The following is an 18,502-nucleotide window of genomic DNA, read 5'->3' on the forward strand; positions in this document are numbered from 1 at the left end:
CCTTCAGTGAACTGTGTGGTGTGCTAAGGAGAATGGACAAGAGAGAGAAAACCACCTTTCTGTCCTGGAGCTGCTTCTATATGTGCAGCAGGAGAACATATCTATGAAAATATTAGGGGTCTCCTGAAGGAGGTGAAGATCTCTGTGGGCTGGTTTTAGTTACAGGAAACTTTTTTTTTATATATAAGTGGGAGAGGGGCAGAGAGAGAGAGAGAGAGAGAGAGAGAGAGAGAGAGAGAGAATCTCAAGCAGGCTGTGCTCTGTGAGCACAGAGCCCAGCACAGGACTTGATCCCACTAACTGTGAGATCATGACCTGAGCTGAAATCAAGAGTCTGGTGCTCAACCAACTGAGCCACCCATGCACCCCTAAATACTTTTCTTACGAAAGAAAGACATGGCTATGGTGGCAAAAATTAGAACACAAAAAGCCATATTTATTTTTACTTCTGTAAATTCTTACGGTATATGCTTGCAGAGTCTTTTTTTGTTTGTTTTAATAACTAGGGTATCTTCGAAGTGAGCTGTTTATGGTAGACTTCTCAGGTGCTGCTAATATTTTTAGTTGTGCCGATCATTTTGTTAATTAATGAGTTGATACTTAAAACTTGAGCAGTTTTGTGAATGCGTGTTATATTTCATATTTCGTATTTTAAGAAGCAGTTTTAAATATCGGATTGCTAGTTAAAATAGAACCAATGGCAGAGGTGGAGGTTAGGATGATTCTTTGGACAAATACGCAGTAGGGGAGATGTAGGCGTGCAGTCAGATAGGGTCACTTTTCTTCTCTTGGCCTTTGAATGCGTGCTGTGTTTTTAGGGTAATTGTGCACAGTCTGAAGACTTCAGGCACGAACATGGATTCTAAATCTTGTCGTTTTAAAAGCACTTCCCCATTTGTAGAGTCTTAATTTCCAGGGATTTTTTTTTTGTTAAGTTTGAGTGTTCTTCCCCGCCCCCCCTCCCTCTGCCACAAAGAAGCAGACATTTTAATAAGAGGTTTGGGGTTTGTATAGAAGCTTTTGTACTTTGAGTTTGTGCACATGTATGTAAATAGGCATACATACTAAGTAACTTCAGAAGTTTTAGTATTAGTTTCTTACATAATAGTAATCTTCTGTAAGTAACTTCTGGATTTTAAGTTTATAATTGTATATTTGCTTAGCAAACTTGGAGTATTTATTATACACTAGCCATTTTGCTAGCTATTTCTGGGTTTCTCCTGCATCTGTGGTGCTTCTCTGGCCAGCTGTCCCTTTCTGTTTAAGACACTAGATGTGTGTGCCCACTCCACAGTCCTGTGTCCTTGTCGTCTTCCTCGGTGGGGGGAGGGGGGACGGGGAACCCCTGTGCTTGTTGATGTCTGGGCTTCCCTGTACCGGTGAACTCTCCAGAGCTTTAGTGAGCTGACTGCTCTGGTTGCACCTGAATGTCATGTAGGCACTGAAACACAAAGTCCTTTTGTGTTGCCGCCTTGTCCTGGCGTCATTGTTCCACAGTTGGCAGAGAGAGTGACAGTCTTTACAGAGGACTTTGTGCTTTGGTTTTTCTTCGGGGGGGTGGGGAGGGGGGAAGTAATTAAAATGAGATTATTTAACTACGATAGGATTGATTTGAGACAGAAAAGTTGAAGAGATAGGAAAGTAAAGGATGAAGGGTTTGAGTTTGCTGAGATGACAGGAGGCAGTGGGATCCAGAACCTAGAAGAGGAGGGATGGCTTTGAAAGCCTTTGTTGTGTATCTGGGTCACTGGGTGGTCTTTAGGGTGTTATGAACCCTTAGATTTTGTAGGCAGAAACTACAGAGTTTCTACCTTTGTAGAAAGGTAAATAAGAAATTTCTTATTTCTTATTTATAGCGTTTGACAGAGTTTTCTTATACCCCACATCAGTTAAGTCTGTTTCCCCAAATCAGATACAATCAGGTTGTTTTTGTTGTTGTTGTTGTTGTTGTTGTTGTTGTTGTTGTTGTTGTTGTTTTTTAAAACTACCCTGTCTAGGGGCACCTGGGTGGCTTAGTTGGTTAAGGGTCCGACTTCGGCTCAGGTCATGATCCCGAAGTTTGCTAAGTGTGAGCCCGTGTCAGGTTTTGTGCTGGCAGCTTGGGGCCCGGAGCCTGCTTCAGATTCTGTGTCTCCTCTCTCTGCCCCTCCCCCACTCTCGCTCTCGCGCTCTCTCTCTCTCTCTGTCTCTCTCAAAAATAAACATTAAAAAAAGAACTGTCCTATCTAATATGCTAGTCACTAGCCACAAGTAGAGATTTAAATTTATTAAAATCATATAAAATTATTCCTTGTTTTGCCAGCCATATTTCAAGTGCAGAGTAGCTACATGTGAACAGTGACTACCATAATGGACAGCACAGCTCTAAGAGTTCTGTGGGACAGCACTGCTCAAGAATGTCTGTGTGCTTTTGGTTGTTGGCTACATTTTATCAAAGTCAGTTACTGATGTATATGTAGAAGTAAAACTAAAGAATCATTTCCTTTAGAAAACAACTTCGCATATTAAATTTTGTTATGGAATTTTATATTTCACTGTTTTGTTTCTTTTCTTTTTTTCTTTCTTTCCTTTCTTTTCTTTCTTTTCTTTCTTTTCTTTCTTTCTTTTAGCAGAAACAGTCCTGCTCCAGCTGTAACAGCAGCATCTGTGACCAACATACAGGCTACTGAAGTTTCTGTGCCACAAGTAAATTCCAGTGAAAGCTCAGGGGGTAAGGTGATGGGGTTGACAGGCTTGAGAATATTTACACTGTATTTGGTTTTATCCTTCGTTTTGCAAGATGGCTTTATTTGTTGATTAAGTTGCCTGAATTCAGTTGTTTGACACTGTCGTATAATAATCAGTGAAGTAAAATTCAGAGACCTAAATAAAGCTTTACTTGTAACTTGCTGTTAATATGATTTATTGTAATTTTTGTGTGTTCATGTACTTGACCTTCTTAGGTACATCGAGTGAAAGCATTCCTCAAACTGCCACACAGCCAGCCATTTCACCACCACCAAAGCCTACGGTCTCCAGAGTTGTTTCCTCAACACGTCTGGTAAACCCACCACCTAGACCTTCAGGAAATGCAGCAACAAAAATACCTAATCCTATAGTAGGAGTCAAGAGGACATCCTCACCTCATAAAGAAGAGAGCCCCAAGAAAACCAAAACAGAAGAGGTATCTATATATTAGTTAGCCATGGGAATACCAGCCTGCGTAGTTTAAAATCCAGTGGAAGAAAATCTTTGTGAGCCCAAATTGAGAAGCAGCAAGGAAGAATGCTTTAGAAAATCTTTACGTAGCACTTTAGGGCCATAGTCTCTCTTCACCCTTCCTACTCCTCCCAGTGACAGCCTCTTCCATAAAGCCGTGCCTCTCATTTACAAGTAGCTTGTCTCGTCCATAATACAGTGTAGCATGGGCTTCCACGTCAGTCATCCTAATTTATTATTCTCTTGTAACTCTATCTTTTATGTGCGCTGATCCTTCGATAGCGCCTTTGGACACAGTTCTGTGATTGAAATGGGTTTTGGAGATTCTTACACTGTACTCGGGATTATAGGGTTACTAAATTTGAGAGGTTTTCAGGGAATTCTTAGTGAATGAGTAACCAAAAGTTGCCAAGTCCGATTAACTTTGAGACCTTGGATGACTGCTTCCTCCAACCTTCAGGAAATTTTCTAGCAGTGCTCTCATTTTTTTATAAGTGGCCAGTTTACCTCGTCAGGGTCTCCGTTTAGGAAAACCATCGAAGTGCACATTGTTTTGGTGTGGGTCTGAAAATATGAAATAGAAGTAAGTAGCCTTGTTACACAATTTTGTTGCTCCCTGGAGTCACTCTCGTGTTGTTTTGCTATTAGCGAGACAGTCCTCAGTGCCCCAGAGGTGACACCCCAGAAACTCCCAATTTCATTGTGACTTTTGGCTGATAAGTTGTTACTTAGGAGTTTACTCATTTCACCGAAGTTTCTTTAGAAGGAGGAGTTGGGGGGGAGGGGGGAATCTGGATTTTCTCAAGGGAATGTTTTAATCTGTACTAGTGAAAAATGATTGTCTCTAATTTGTAAGTGTTCTATTCCCCAGCTTACTCTGAAACCTTTTGTTTTAGGTTTTTGTTTTTTTTTTCTTTTTGAAATAGTCGTTATTAAGTAAATATGAATAATGTGATGACTTTTGTCACCCTAACGATGCTAAATGAAGAGTGAACATATTATATCCTGTCTTACAACACGCATTCTGAAAACCCATCTGCGTAGTTACTTCTTAAGGCAGTGATTTTCAGTGTTGGTTGTACATCAGAATTTTTCAGCGTTTCCCCCCCCCTCCTGGTAGAGATTTTATGGAGGCCTCCAGATACCCCGAATCAGAGATTCCGGGGGTTAGGCCCTGGAATCTTTTCAGGAAAGCCCGAGTGCTCCAGGACTGTCGTGCAGCAACCTGAAAACGTGCCAGTTCTGGTCGCTCCACATTCTGTCTGGTGGTGCTTGTTTGCAGTTGGCAGAGCATTTCAGAATTCATATTTCTTTTTATCTTAGTAAAGTATATTAAGCATAACTCTAGATGCCTGCTCATTCTGTGCCCTTACTGTTAATGGCTTAATTCTTTTAATGGCTCCCTGAGAGCTCTGACTCCCTGTGTCTTGGCACAGTGTTTGTACCTCGGTTTGCACTTACCTTGGTAGAAAACACTCATGTTTCCTGTCTAGTTAGAGAGGCAGTAGGAATATAGAATTATCGCACTTAGTATGGAAAATTCTAAATACATACACAAGAGAATCATTTCGTGTACCCATTATGTGGCTTCAGGTATAAGGGACTCTGCCAGTTCCTATACCCTTAATTCTTCATCCTTTTCCATTTCCCTTTGTACTTGGGTTATTTAGATTCAAAACCGAGACATCATGTCATTTCAGTAGTATTTTTAAAGTCCTCTAAAAGGTAAGGATTACAAAAAACAGCTTAAACAAAATAAACCTAACCCGCTTAGAAAAATGAAATTCATTAATACCGTATATCTAGTCAGTGCTCACATGCCCCTGATTGCATCATCATTGATTTTTTTTTTTTTTTCTTTAAAAGTCTTTATTTGTTCCAGTCTGGAGCTAAGTAAGATCTCTGTGTAGCTATTGAATGATGTCCCTTAAGTATTCTTTAAAATACAGATTTCCCTCCCTTTTTTCCTTGCAGTTTTTTGTTTTTGTTTTTGTTTTGTTTTCTTAGGTTTTCTCACAGTCTAGGTTTTGCTTATGGAAACTCCATGGAGTTGACTAACAAAAACAGTTTTACAATATAAAAGAGATCTTAGGTTATCTCCTAGACTGATCTCATTTCCTGGAAGAGGAACTTGAGTTTCAGTGGCTTTTCCGTTTATAAAGCTAATTAAAGTCAGAGTTGGGATTAGAACCCAGGGCTAAGTCTCATGGTGCTAAAGCAGAGGACTGTTATGAATATACTAATTTTGAAGCTCTCCTAAACCGGGTGTTTTATGCTCTGTTAGTGAGTACTTGATATTAGAAATTTTAGCAAACCAGAAAGAAACCACAGGTCTTAATAATATACTAACATGCATTGAGACGGGAGGGTTTCAGGAATTGTCAGGGAGTTTACGTCTGCTTAATTTACATCATATGCAAAGGCTTTACAAATACATATAAATGGTAAGAATGGAAGGTAAGATAAAAATAGAAAAATGTTTGACCCAGATTATATGGTTCAGTGACGCTATATATGTATTTTTAAACTTACGGAAAATTTCAAACATGAACAAAATTACAGTGAACACTCCTGTTTATATCACTTAGCTTCAGCCGTTGAGCACCTCATGGCCAGCCCTCTTCATCCACACATCTGATTCCTTTCCCATTGTTATGAAGCAAATCCCAGGCATATCATTTCAGCCAGAAATATTTCTGTGTATAGTAAAGGTCAAGACTTCTAAAAACACAACTACAGTATATTATTACCACATGTGTGCGTGTATTTGTATGTGCGCGCGCACACACACACACACACACACACACACACACACACACCAGTATAGTTGCCAATATTAGCAATAATTCTGAAGTGTTAACATATCCAGTCAGTGTTGAAATTTGCCCAGTTGTGACACATTACTGTTCTTTAAGTTTGTAATGTTTGCAGGATGCAGATAAGGTCCTTATTGGAATTGGTTTATATTGTTGTTAAATCTCTCCCACTCATAGAAACTCCGTGGTTTCTATGTCTTGTTTTAAAGCCACATTTAAAATTAAAAGTTCGGCCGGTAAATACATAGCAGAGAAGTTAGTGTTAAAAGATAGTTTTTCTTAAGAAAGTGACATTAATTGCAAGTGACTGCAGGAACGGGAAAGTACAGTAACTTTTGACTCCTCCTTTCCCTCCTTTACCAAAAACGAGTTGGTTTTGAATAGAATTATAATAAATTAAAAAATTAAGATCAGAAGAGAGCACTCTTCTTCAGGATGTTAATAAGTTTTACTAAGCCAGGGGGATTGTGTGGTTAATTAAGTTTGGGAAAGCTAAAGAGGTATTCCTTCTTGAACTTCTCAGAATCTTTTATGTGCCAATATATGCGTGAATCTCCTAAAAAGGGGGCGGAGGTGGTGTGATAGTGTTCAAGTTTGTAAATTATTTGATCAAAGAACTCTTTTTTTTCTCTTCCTTACAAAAAATATTTTCTGAAACTCGTGGTTTTGGGGAATGTACTTAGGTGGTATTGATCAACAGTAACAGTTTTCTTCATATTCTTTTTAAGTTTGGAAGATACTGAAGCCAAATTAAATATGTTACATTAAAATTTTTTTTCAAGTGAGCGAGTAATCTATTTTAAGGCCATAATTGATCTTACAGGTTAAATTATTTTATAATTTATTTTATAATTTATAATTTACTTGAATTTTAAAAAATTAAATTTTTTTTATCAATTAAAGCATTGATTGGCAAGTAATCTAAATTTTTCATTTTAGAGAATAAAGCTTTTTTTTTCAAAAACAGGATGAAACAAGCGAAGATGCTAACTGTCTTGCTTTGAGTGGACATGATAAAACAGAAACAAAGGTATATTAATTTAGCCTTGGAATACATACACGATTAAGAGTACAGAAGATGTGCTAAAAATGTCTCTAGAATATTGTACTGTCTTTTGTTCTGTAGGCTTTAGGTTGTTTGCAGTATTGTTTTTAGAGAAGTGTTTGTCCCTTTTGAATGTTAATTTATAGTGCTGAAATTGAATTTCTCAAATGTGTGAGCTCCTTACTGAAGGCCCAGTAATCTGGGTGGACCCTGAGTGGAACGGCGGGACGAGTGAGACATGTTCGGTACCTTTAAAAGAACTTGTAATCAAGCAGAGAAGATAGGAGGGAGATGCAACTAATCACATTACCAGAGAAGATCAAAGTAATGGAGGCTGCAGGCGTGGTGAGGGCAGGAGGGCAGGAACGCTGGGCAAGAAGCTTCATAGAAGGACCATGTATGAAGTGTTTGAGGCGGTTCTTGAAGGGTATATAGGATTGGGGGCATGACGAGAAGTGAGAAGGTCATTTCACGATTGGGGTGTGTGCGTTTAGAGAATGTCTTTGGCAGAACGTTTTGGCCTGAGCCTTCTGGGGTGCGTGGGGCTTGAGGCGAGGTAGATGAGGTGAGAGAGAGTGGTTTAGCCAAGCCACGTTAGACTTCGAACGTCTTTTTTTTTTTGAAATTGGAATGTACTGAAGGCTTTTAACTTTTTCCTTGCATTGTAGAAAATTTGGAAATACTTTCCCCAAATTATTCCCATAATTGATATTTTAGCGTGTGTTCTTTTGATGTCTTTATAGAATTTATTTGGGCATACGTGCCAGTGCCTTCTACCTTCCAACCTTTACTCTGTAAACCAGGAGAAACTGTTCCTGTGATTACATAATTCACAAAATATTAACGGCTATTTAGAATGCTGTCTCAAGGCCATTACTATATTTTATTCAACCAGTTCCCTATTTTTAGCAATTGTTTCTGTTTTAAAAAAAAAAGTTGCTCTTTTCTATTGTCCTATTGACTGTAGCTAAATACCTGGCATCCGTTTATGTTTATTAGAATAAATTAACGAAAGGAATTGCTGAGGCAGATCATACACTTACTTTTAAGACTTGATAACATTTTGCCAGTTTGTCCTTCAGAAAGCCTGCACCTCTTCCATTTCTGTTACCTACACCCTGTTTACCCCTTTCTGTTTTGTAAGAGAAAATTGCCATTTCATTGTTTTTTTGTATATGTTGTTTTGTAGAAATTCAAATGTTTATGTTTATTTTCATCTTTGTGTGTATGTATTATTTTGCTTTGTGCACACCTTTAAAAAAGTTCAGAGGAATGACATGGTTCGCCCTGTCTTTTCTGATAATAGAGTAGATCAGTGCATTGATTATTGAGGAGGGGAGGAGAAACCAAAAAAAAAAAAAAAAAGAGAGAGAGAGAGAGAAATGTTTCAGGGACTTTTTTTTACTTTTAATTAAAGGTGTGGGAGCAGTTTTTGTCCTTTTGGGTAATTTTATTTAATAATAGTAACTGGGTTTTTTTCACATAGCTAAGAGCTTGGGTTTGTATCATGTTAATTACTGTCTGGGCAACATTTCTTAATGTGCCTGTGTGCATCTTTAGTGATTATTTTCTTCAGATGTCCAAGTTGGAGGTAGTTGGAAAGTCATGAGAGATTTTGACCATGCCTATAGAATTTAAGTAGGCAAGTAGAAATTTATGTGTATCTGAAATGATGAAAGAGCCTACGGTGAGGCTTACTAGATGAGTTTGTGATGTAGTCCCATCTTTCTCTTGACCCTCTTGTCTTCCAATTTGTCTTCTTTATTAGCCACCAAACCCAGTTATGTTCTTTAATTCTTTTTTAAGTCTCTTTCCTCCCCCGTCCTCTTTGTCTCACAGGAACAACTTGATACAGAGACAAGTACAACTCAATCAGAAACTATTCAGACAGCGGCTTCTCTGTTGGCCTCTCAGGTACTAAGTGCAAAAAGCAAGGAGAGTTTTATAAATGTTGTTAAGATTAGTGGGGTATAATGAACTAAAATGAGCATATGCCAAAGACCCTTAAAATTATCTTTGTGACAGTAACTACTTGTATCGTAGTATAAAGCTAGAACATTGGATTTAATGGGACCGTTCTTTGCACTGTCCAGATGCCGACTCCTCCCTGAGTATATTATTTGATACTGCAAATCATTTAAATCCTCAGTAGTCACAAGATGCAGTATTCTTACAGAGGTTTTCTTTATAGGTCAGAGTGAATTTTAAATTATGGTAGAACCAAAAACCATTCTTTGTGGATCTTTTTGTGAGGTTGATAAGTTTTTTTTTTTTAATTTTTTTTTATTTTTAAAATGTGTTTCTGTCTCACATTTTACTTCTGATTTTCAATTATTAATTTAATGTAACCCATAATTCTTTAAAATTATTTTTTCATTTGTCCTAGAAATTCTCTCTGTGGCAGTCCCTTGCATACAGTAGGCACCTGGAATCTTTTTTTAAATAGTGATTTGGGAACCTTCATTTGTCTGTGAAACAGTTGTTCAGATTGATTCTACTTCAACGTCTAGGTCACACTCTGACACGAAGTAAATATTTTCTTTACGTGCACATTGAGCTGGTGACCCTCGGGAGGTCGGTGTTGCTCACAGCAAAGCTGCTGAGCTGAGGCGGTGGTATTTCGCTGCTTTGTAAGGTTCAGGGTTATTTTAACGTGATAATGTTAAAATGTGTTTTTGCTGACCATCAGCCCTCATAGCCTCTAAAGAGAGAACCGTCGTGTTCACTTTCTGGAATGTCTTTTATTTCCATAACTTTTATCTAATAAAAATTCGGGGTGGAGGAAGTAACTAAAACAGCATTAGGAAATGTGCCTGGTATTGATACGTGGACAAAGCTGTTCAGCAGTCGTGAACTCCTGGGATGCGATTGCATGGCTTTTGGCCTCTGCCGCACTACTCTGGAGAACGGTTCTCATACTTTTGCCTTGCTAAGAAGTTCATCCCTATCGTGGTCAGTACTCGTGGCTGTTTGCCTTTTTGGGTATATTTATGAGGGAGTAAAACTTATATTCTAATGTAAGCATTCCTAGAGCCATTGAGAGAGAAAACACCCAGTTATAAAAAGAGTGATGATGTAGATGACAAGGAAGTACATCCCTTTATTTGGTAATAGCAGCGGTGTCTGTGTTTCTGGGGAGAGGATTATAATGTCGTAGCTGTGTGTAACAAAGAGTCCTTACTGCTTTGAGATAAACTTGAAATACAGACAACATGTTAGGATCTCTGGGATCTGCTTCCAAGTAAGCTGGGGGTGAAGGTGAGAGAGGGGTGGTCGGCTGTCGTTGGGCCGCCGGCGGAGGTAACGGCCAAGTGGGGATTCATCAGCCAACGTGCTCTGCTTGTGTGGATGCCTGGAATTTCCCATAATAAAACACTTAAAAATTTACCTCTGTTTTTGAATGTTAACAGAGGCTTGTGATTTAGTCCTTTTTTGACATGGAACTTTGCTAAAATTTAGAGGAATTAAATTCTGGCTCAGCTGTATCGATTTTTACAATTTGTACGGTCAGAAAATGATAAATTGACCGGTAACTGCTGCTCCTGTGTAGAAGGTGAATCTTAAGTGTTCTCCCACATGGGGGTGCTCCAATACCAGTTAATGCTACAGCTCTTAGTGCTGTTTCGAGTAAATATAGTGCAACGTGAATTGAATAACTATATGACAGGTCATCCTTAGAGCAGCGTGTTTATAAATCTGTGTTTTAAATTACTTAGGAGTTTTCTGTGTATCGCTAAAATATGCCTCCTTTATTATTTGAAAATTTCTACAAGTGTGGAGCAAATCATTTCACAGTAATAGTCGTGTTTATTTGCACCTCCTTTTTGTTTTTCTTAAAATTTTTAATACGTCTATGGTAAGGTCCCATCCATTTCTTAGAAAGTAAAGCAGTGGAAAGTACATCTCGTTTTTAAGTTACAGTGCTTTGAACAATGTTGTGTTCTTTGCTTTCGTTCTCAGAAAACATCCAGTACAGACCTTTCTGATATCCCTGCTCTCCCTGCAAATCCTATTCCTGTTATCAAGAATTCAATAAAACTGAGATTGAATCGGTAAAAACAACCTCAGGGGTCCATAAACAATATCTGCCAACTCAACCTGTTGTCTTCAAATGCTAAAAAAGGAGAATGGAGGGTACAAGACTAGACATGACTGAAAATGGATTTAGGTTTTTTTTGTGGCCTCCCTTACTGGGCTAATCAGCACTTGATCGGAAGAGTCCAGGTTAGTATGTGAAGCCAGGAGTACTGTTATTATTGTGTTAGCAACAGTTGCATTAACGATTTCAAAAAATTAAAAAAATTACTGCCTTTAAAACAAAGAAAAAAAAACACCTCAAGCTATATTTGTATCCATAATTGACATCTGGATCGGGTTTATGTTTGATGCATTGTTTGGAAAATTTGCAATACAAACTGGCATAAGAATTCCTTGTTCGATGATGCACTTTTATGTAATTTTTTTATTAGAAAGGAGAACTAATTTTAGATTTTCGGCTTGATGGATTTTCGTTTTTTTCCCGAAAACTTTCCTTTACCATCAGTCTGCAAACTGGATACTGTCGTGCAGCGGTATCCTGTTCTACTTGAGGGAAAGGGTAAGAGTACATCTCGTTCAGTCCCTGTGCGGGAGCTCGAACCCTTACAAATGAAATGTCAATCCTAGGGTATATATTTGACATGGAGAGAATAATTAGGAAATAGTTGGTTTTGATGGGGTCATGATTAAGAAATGATATATTGGTTTTATTTATAGAATTGTTCAGAGTGCATACAAATCAGCGATCAGCCAGCGACTGTGTTTCTTTGAGCTTGTTACAGCTCCACGTTTCTTTTGCCTTCAACCTGTTTGTCTTTGAAACAAAGCTTTTTGCTCCCCGCCCCTTTTCTTTTCCCTTTCTGCTTGTACGCAGTAAGGTAGAACTTGATTTCATAAAAAACAAAATGCCAGTATTTTCTTAAGCCATGATGTGAAACCAATGATCCTGTGGCCACATGGCACAGAACACTAAATTTTGGTCCCGTGGCTGAGACTTGAGGGTGACTAGAAGTCACGCCCGTGGACTGTGACGACCTGTCTCGGAAGGCCATTTGATCTCTGAGTATGCGCAATTTTGTACACTCCACGGAACTCTTCTCTGTAGTGAAGTTGATTTTCAATTTTAGACATGTGGGCAAAAAGGCATTTTCTCCAAGAATTTTAAACTAATTTTTATTTTTAAATGGTTGACCGAAATTTGTCAGTAAATTTTACGTGTAGAAACATTTTAAAAATCATTTCTAGCAAGCACTTGGCATCTAGTCAGCCCTCTACTCCTTTTTCATTTTGTCTCATCCGATCAGTAGATTAGGAACTCCTTTCTTTAAAGAAAACAAATCCTCATAATTAAGCAGCAGAATATCCGTCTTCACGAAGTACGAGGGATGCCAGATGTTGATAAACTTAGTTACACTTTTCTTAATCTGGACAAAGCAAACCTAACAGATTTTTCTGATGAGCATGTTTTATGAATCTTCCATTGTGCTCCATTCTATCACATGTGCATTTTTCATGTTAAACTGCAGTTACTTAAACTCTTCCCCTATCCTTCCAAATTAATTTTCCAAAGTTGGAGTGTAGTCTTTCCCCTTAGGCTATGCATTAATGGAGGCTTTCTTTTCACCGTACCTTATAACGTCTAGTAGACCGTGTTTCCGCTTCCCACATCTTCGCTCCGCACAGTCACCTTGCCCTTCCTCCCGCCACCTAAGGAAAAAAAAAAAAAAAAAAAAAAGATGGTCATGCTAACAGGTGAAGTGTACAAGGTGTCTGTGTGTTTTGTGTAGCTTCAGAGTTAGACTGAAATTGCCAGGCACAGATTTAGTCTTGTCATTTTGTTTACACATCGGGGGAAAACAATTCAGTTTATTAAACGTTTCATGTAACTGCACCCAAGTTTTGCCAAGCTGGAAACTTGGACCTTTTCTGTGTAGTGACTTTTTAATTCTAGTTTTCATAACCTGGAGATCAGACTGTTGCTTTCGCATGATGTATGTAGTGTCTCATGACTGGAGTTTGCTTTGTTTTATAGTATCTGTACTCCTTGTATTTTTCAAGAGCTATTTTGTAAACAGATGATGTATTTCTCCATTGAAAACACAATAAAAAAAAAAACAGCACAATCCCACAGTTGGCTGGTTTCTTCGGACTGACTTGATTTCTTTTGTTTTTTCAGCGATACATTGGTTATACTTACAACTTTATGGGACGGCTGTCAGCGAAGATTGGCAAAGGAGTTTACTTAGGTTACCTTGACAAAGGATTTGCTTCTTGTTAACGTATGCTTAGCAGTGGCAGTCTAGTAATGATCGGTACCTTATATAATCGGTATTTTTCATATACATGATCATTATAAGGAGGAAAATGTGAATATAGTTACCATTAATTCACTCTCAGCTGCCCCTCTGGCTACAGTATTTGTGTACGTAGACACTATACCTCTTCTGCATATTTGTCTCAGTCGTGTGGACCGTGTACTGCTGAGGCGTTTCTTTTCCAAAGCTGTTGGTGTTCCATGCGATTGGTCCTCTGTCTCTCGTGTCAGCAGGTGGCGCTGTTGTTTTTCAGTGAGTTGAGGATTCTAGACCACAACCAGCTGAGATCTCCTGTTTCTCATTTTACTAAACCCCAACCAGATACTGCTTCTCTTAACCCCCCCAGATGCTCAACGTTGCATACTAAAGTCGTGGGGTAAGAGGGAACTGCTTCGTATGTTTGTAGTGGCCCGCTCTTGAGTGTGGCCATCTTAAGTGCTTCTAGGGGCGGGGCGGACCTCCCGAGGTAAAAGCCGTTGTTCTCCCGGACACGCGTTTGTGTGTATTTCGTTCCTGAAATGCCAAATCCTTATACCTTTATTGTATACATCTATACATCTTATGTGTGTGTGTGTATAACAATTTACGACTGCAACACGGGATGACTTCTTATTAAGCTTCCGGGGCTGTTCAGTAAAAGGGAAAATATTGTAAAAATTATCCTTGACTCCGTTGTTCACACCTACAGACCTGAACTTGCCGGACTTCTTCTACCTACACAGACACTTAAACATGGGACTGAATATCACACTTTCTGACTTTGGTCACCTACGTGGTCTTTGGGCTTTTCGTGCATCTTGCTGAATTAGCAGAATACTTGAAAGTTGTGTGTTTTGTGGCTCTGGGTATATTCTGGAATAAAGTTTGTATTTTTCTAATTAACACCTCTGTGTTTTTCTCCACACACAAAAATGTTTTGGAGCTCTCTGCGTAGCATTAGTTCCGGCTGCAGTCAAGGTGGCAAAAAGTGATCAGCAGCTCGAAGTAGCAATGGGTGTACGAAAGGGTAAATCATTAATATACACAAGCTTGGAGACCGAGCCCTGGGAGTACTAACTGCCTGTGCACTTAAATGCATTTGCCCAAAAACAGAAACGGTTTCTCTAAAAAGGCATTGAATTGTGGATAGATTTTTGCCTATTTTGATTCTAATAAAAGAACAGCACAGGGAAAATTAGTTGCTTTTAGCCTGAATTGCGTGTTTTGTTTCAAATTCTCCACCTTACTCCTTTCCTGGTAGTTTTTCTTCAAACCAGAATCACAAATGGAGGCTGTCTTCACTTAGACCTGAACTTGGTACCTGAGGTGTTGAGTGTGCTCTGGAATAAACGTGACTTTCAGTCATACCGTGACAAGTGGCCTGTTTAATTGTGCGCAGTGTGTTTTTTGTATTGGCACGATCCATTTATTCATCCTTTCTCTGTACGTACCAGTTGAAACATTCTCGTGACATTTTATGTGGCTTTATTGGCATCAGTATTTCTGAGCCGTGTATTTTACAAGTGCTTGTCTATACTTCATCCTAGAAGTGATTTCTTGTACTTGGGAGTCTTCAGCTTCTGTTCCTCTTCCTCAGAGACACACTGTTGTCTCCGGGGCCTGTGGACATCACTGCGGCTGATCGGCGACCGAGCGTATACGATTTTATCGAAAGGGATGGAGTTTGAAGCACACTCCCCCCCGCCATCTCCTAGTTCACAGGCCTTTCCTTGAAAATGTAGAATTGAGGCTCTGCTCAGGTTCACATTTCAGAAAGATCACATGCGTGTGAAAGGTGGTAATTTTGGCTCCTGTGCTTTTTTTCCACAGTTAACCTTCTTTAAAGGCTTCCCGTTCTCAGAAAGCGAAAAATCCTATCGACAGGGCAGAGTGTTGTTGAGGGCTTAGAGTTTAACCAGCTGTTTCAAATGTGAACTTTTAAATGAGGCACTGCCTTCCCTTTCCTTCTGTTCTGGGTATCTATATGCTGCACTCATAGGATGGGAAATGGGTCATCTTTCGAAATGAAAAAGAGAAATCTGTTGTGTGCTTGAATAGAAGCTTTACCTTTTTTGCTATATTTCTCAGGTACAGGATAATCCCTTAATCAAAAATTGTTTTCTCCTTGCCACCCCACTTAGAGTTTCTGTTTACCTGTGTTATTTTTCAGTCGGGACAATGGATTTATGCTGCACCTTCCACACTCCCGCTTTATGAGGTGCCAGAATAGACCAGGGGAAGCCTCCGAATGTGTGGGTTTTGTTTTACATTGTGAAATAAACAGCCAGGAGCTAGAAGCCCCTGAGCTGATTGACCCTGGGCTTGAACTTGCCACTGACGCTTGGACTTAGCAGAGTTCTTTTTCCCAGCTGAGCACAGACCCCACAGCCATAAGGCCTACCTGAGACCTACCACAGCAAAAACACATTATTTGGAACAGTATAGATTCATTTACATAGTATCCTAGCCCTTCGGTACATTTCATACCCATTGTTTCATCTCTAGTTGAATATTTTTCAAACTGCTGCATCAATGGTTTGAAATAGAAACAGATTAACGAGAAAGCCATTAAGTTTAAGGTTTAAGTCTCAGGCTGAGTATAATGTAATTAACAGTTAAAGTGACAACGCATCACCTCGTGTAAGTCTCCTGCATCTCAGTATTTGGAAGTATCCAGACCGTATACTCTGTTTTCACCTAACGTGGATGTTTTTAATTTCATGTCAGTCACGTGATTATGACCTGATTTTTTTTTTTTTTAAATCTCTTTCTCAGAAATACTTTGTAAGCCCTTTAGAAGCATTTCTTTTAATTAATTTGTATGATGCTATTTTCTGATTCAACAGATTTCAATCTGAAAATACGTATTTTGAATAATTCAAGAATTTTAGTTTTGTGGGTTTCTTACAGCTCATTGCAGTTAGTTCAGTCTTGTGTGTTTTCTAATAATGTCAGAGTCCCTAAGATCGTTAAAACATTTTTTTAAAACAATTTTTCCTTTAAGAAGACTTATGTCAGTGCAAAATAACAGTTATTTCTGGGGAGTAAAATGATCTCGTGCCACGGCTGTTCCCCTCTGCATCCCCATATATACATGCATATGTGGGTGTCTGGGTTCTTTTCAAATTTCAGGCATAAGAAAGTAGGTGTATGTATTTTACTGTAATAATGCAAAATGTCCCAACTTTGTGCCTGTTCCTTGTGGATGCTGTCTCTCTCTTGGCACGACACCCTCCTTACAAACTTTCACACTGTGTGGTGCCTGGTGCTATGTGATTTCCAGAAATCTGGCATGAGAATTGGTCCTTGTTTGCGTTTTCTGACTGCAGTGGAGCTGTTAATAAAGAGATTGATGATAAAGTTGTTGAAAAGAGACAGTTGGGCAGAACTGCTCCCCATGAGTGACAGAGGGCATGATCCGCCTTCACAGCCAAGAAAGCTGCCCCCAGCAGAGAACCGACCGTGCCTGCACACTGTGCCAACACTATTAGAAGAGCTTTGCTGTACGATTAGGCTACTACGTCTTTTTAATTTAGACTTGCCTCCCATTCCCACTTTCATCCTAAAGTTCGTGGAATGAGTGCTCAGGATGTATTCTTTGCAAATAGGACACACATACTTCCCACTGTAAAGTAATTATCTTTGCGGATTCTTAAGAACACTTAATCATCCATCCGAATTTGGCTTTGTAAAATTAAGTTTTATTTAGAAACTAGGACTACAGTTTTTACAGAAAGCCTGTTTTCTTCCAGACAGCAGCCTCCTCAAAATCTTTAGTTTGACAGTCTCAAGAATGAGCTTTGGCTGGAGTAAGTATTGATTAGTTTATGGGTTGTTAAATGCCTTAGTCAATAATGATTATAATTGTGTGTGTGTTTCACCTATCACTGTTAGGAAGCTTAGGTTGCTGGCATTCAAGTAAGCTGTTGCGTTTTGTGTGGTCTCCTTGATAGTCCACTAGAATTTTTGACACTCTTAATATTGATCTGAAAGGTACAGATTTTGCCTAAAATTTTTTAGCTGTCCTAGGTTACGTGAGCATTATTTTACTGGTCCGATGTCTTTTAAGGAAACTACTATATCATTGTGGCTTTTGTCTTATAAAGTGGCCCAGATGTGGACACTTCAGTTTCTTGACGATGAAAGTTCTTGCATAATTTTGCATGTATGTTTTTTGCCATCTGCCAAGACTGTTGGGTCGATGGACATACACACGCACACAGACGCACACATTTCGCAAGCTTTTTTTTCTTTTTTTTTTAACTTTAAAAATCTGTTGCTGAGATTTCAGAGTTAGAAGGTACCCATTGAAACATCTAGTTCATTGTATCCATGACCACCTCAGCCATTCCCATTGATGGGGTTGGCTGGGTGGGGGGGTGGGGATCCAACAAATCTCATGGTTTCCTTGATTACAATAGTTTCACTGTTCTTTTAGAAATAAGTTCTATTTCCTTTAACATGAGCTTTAAAACAGATTTCTGAATTTTTACTCCTTGTTTTTCTTATCAGCAGTAAAACTACATGCTGGCAGGTGTTTTATGGCTAGAGTGCATTAAGACTGAAGCCAGACCAGACCACAGGACATTAGCACGTCACTCGATCCCTGTACTTTGAGTGTTGGTGATCTAACCTCTAACATGCATTCTCCAAGAACTGGACAACCGGAGGGGAATTAGATCAAACTCCTACCTTTGAGTGTATACTTTGAGAACAGGTCCTCCCAGTGAAGCAGTACTTTGGGGAGTAATGGGGCAACTTGTCGTTAGATCAGGTTCTTGTAAGTAGGCATTTTTTGAGGTTAATGGTAAGCATGAGCTGTTGCTAAGTTGGGAATCCGTTGATAACAGGGATAATGAAGAGCATGGATATACACCAGTAATTTACAATTAGATAAATTAGCTTAAGTAATTTGTCAAAGATCATGCAATTTCTCTCCGCATCTGTCTGACTCTAAAGGGTTTTTTTCCTGCCATTCTACATTGTTTGTTCTCAACTTACCTTAGATTTAGGAGGGAATAAAATGGAACATTTGCAGGATTGTCGTGTAGTGAGCCTTCCTGGTTGTCACGGAGTTGTATAGCATGTTTCAGAGCCTGTTTTCTGCTGGT

At 39.0% G+C, this 18,502-nt stretch overlaps 1 protein-coding gene across 8 annotated transcripts in view; it reads left to right on the forward strand.

The window, feature by feature from the left end:
- PAPOLA (poly(A) polymerase alpha) overlaps positions 1-13,225 on the forward strand; it is a 61,572-nt gene extending 48,347 nt beyond the window's left edge. For 2 of the 8 annotated variants that reach the window (XM_019462216.2, XM_019462213.2), the window contains exons 18-22: positions 2,610-2,710; positions 2,943-3,163; positions 6,982-7,044; positions 8,899-8,973; positions 11,020-13,225. In XM_019462216.2, the coding sequence (XP_019317761.1) occupies positions 2,610-2,710; positions 2,943-3,163; positions 6,982-7,044; positions 8,899-8,973; positions 11,020-11,115 (556 nt within the window). In that variant the 3' untranslated portion in view covers positions 11,116-13,225. The remainder of the gene's footprint in view (positions 1-2,609; positions 2,711-2,942; positions 3,164-6,981; positions 7,045-8,898; positions 8,974-11,019) is intronic. The other 6 variants (XM_019462214.2, XM_053889779.1, XM_019462218.2 and 3 more) reach the window with 6 other exon arrangements.
- The last annotated feature ends 5,277 nt before the right edge of the window (positions 13,226-18,502 follow it).

This window comes from Panthera pardus, unplaced genomic scaffold (genome assembly GCF_024362965.1).
Source record: "Panthera pardus isolate Hobbes unplaced genomic scaffold, ASM2436296v1 HiC_scaffold_24, whole genome shotgun sequence".
Classification (NCBI taxonomy): domain Eukaryota; kingdom Metazoa; phylum Chordata; class Mammalia; order Carnivora; family Felidae; genus Panthera; species Panthera pardus.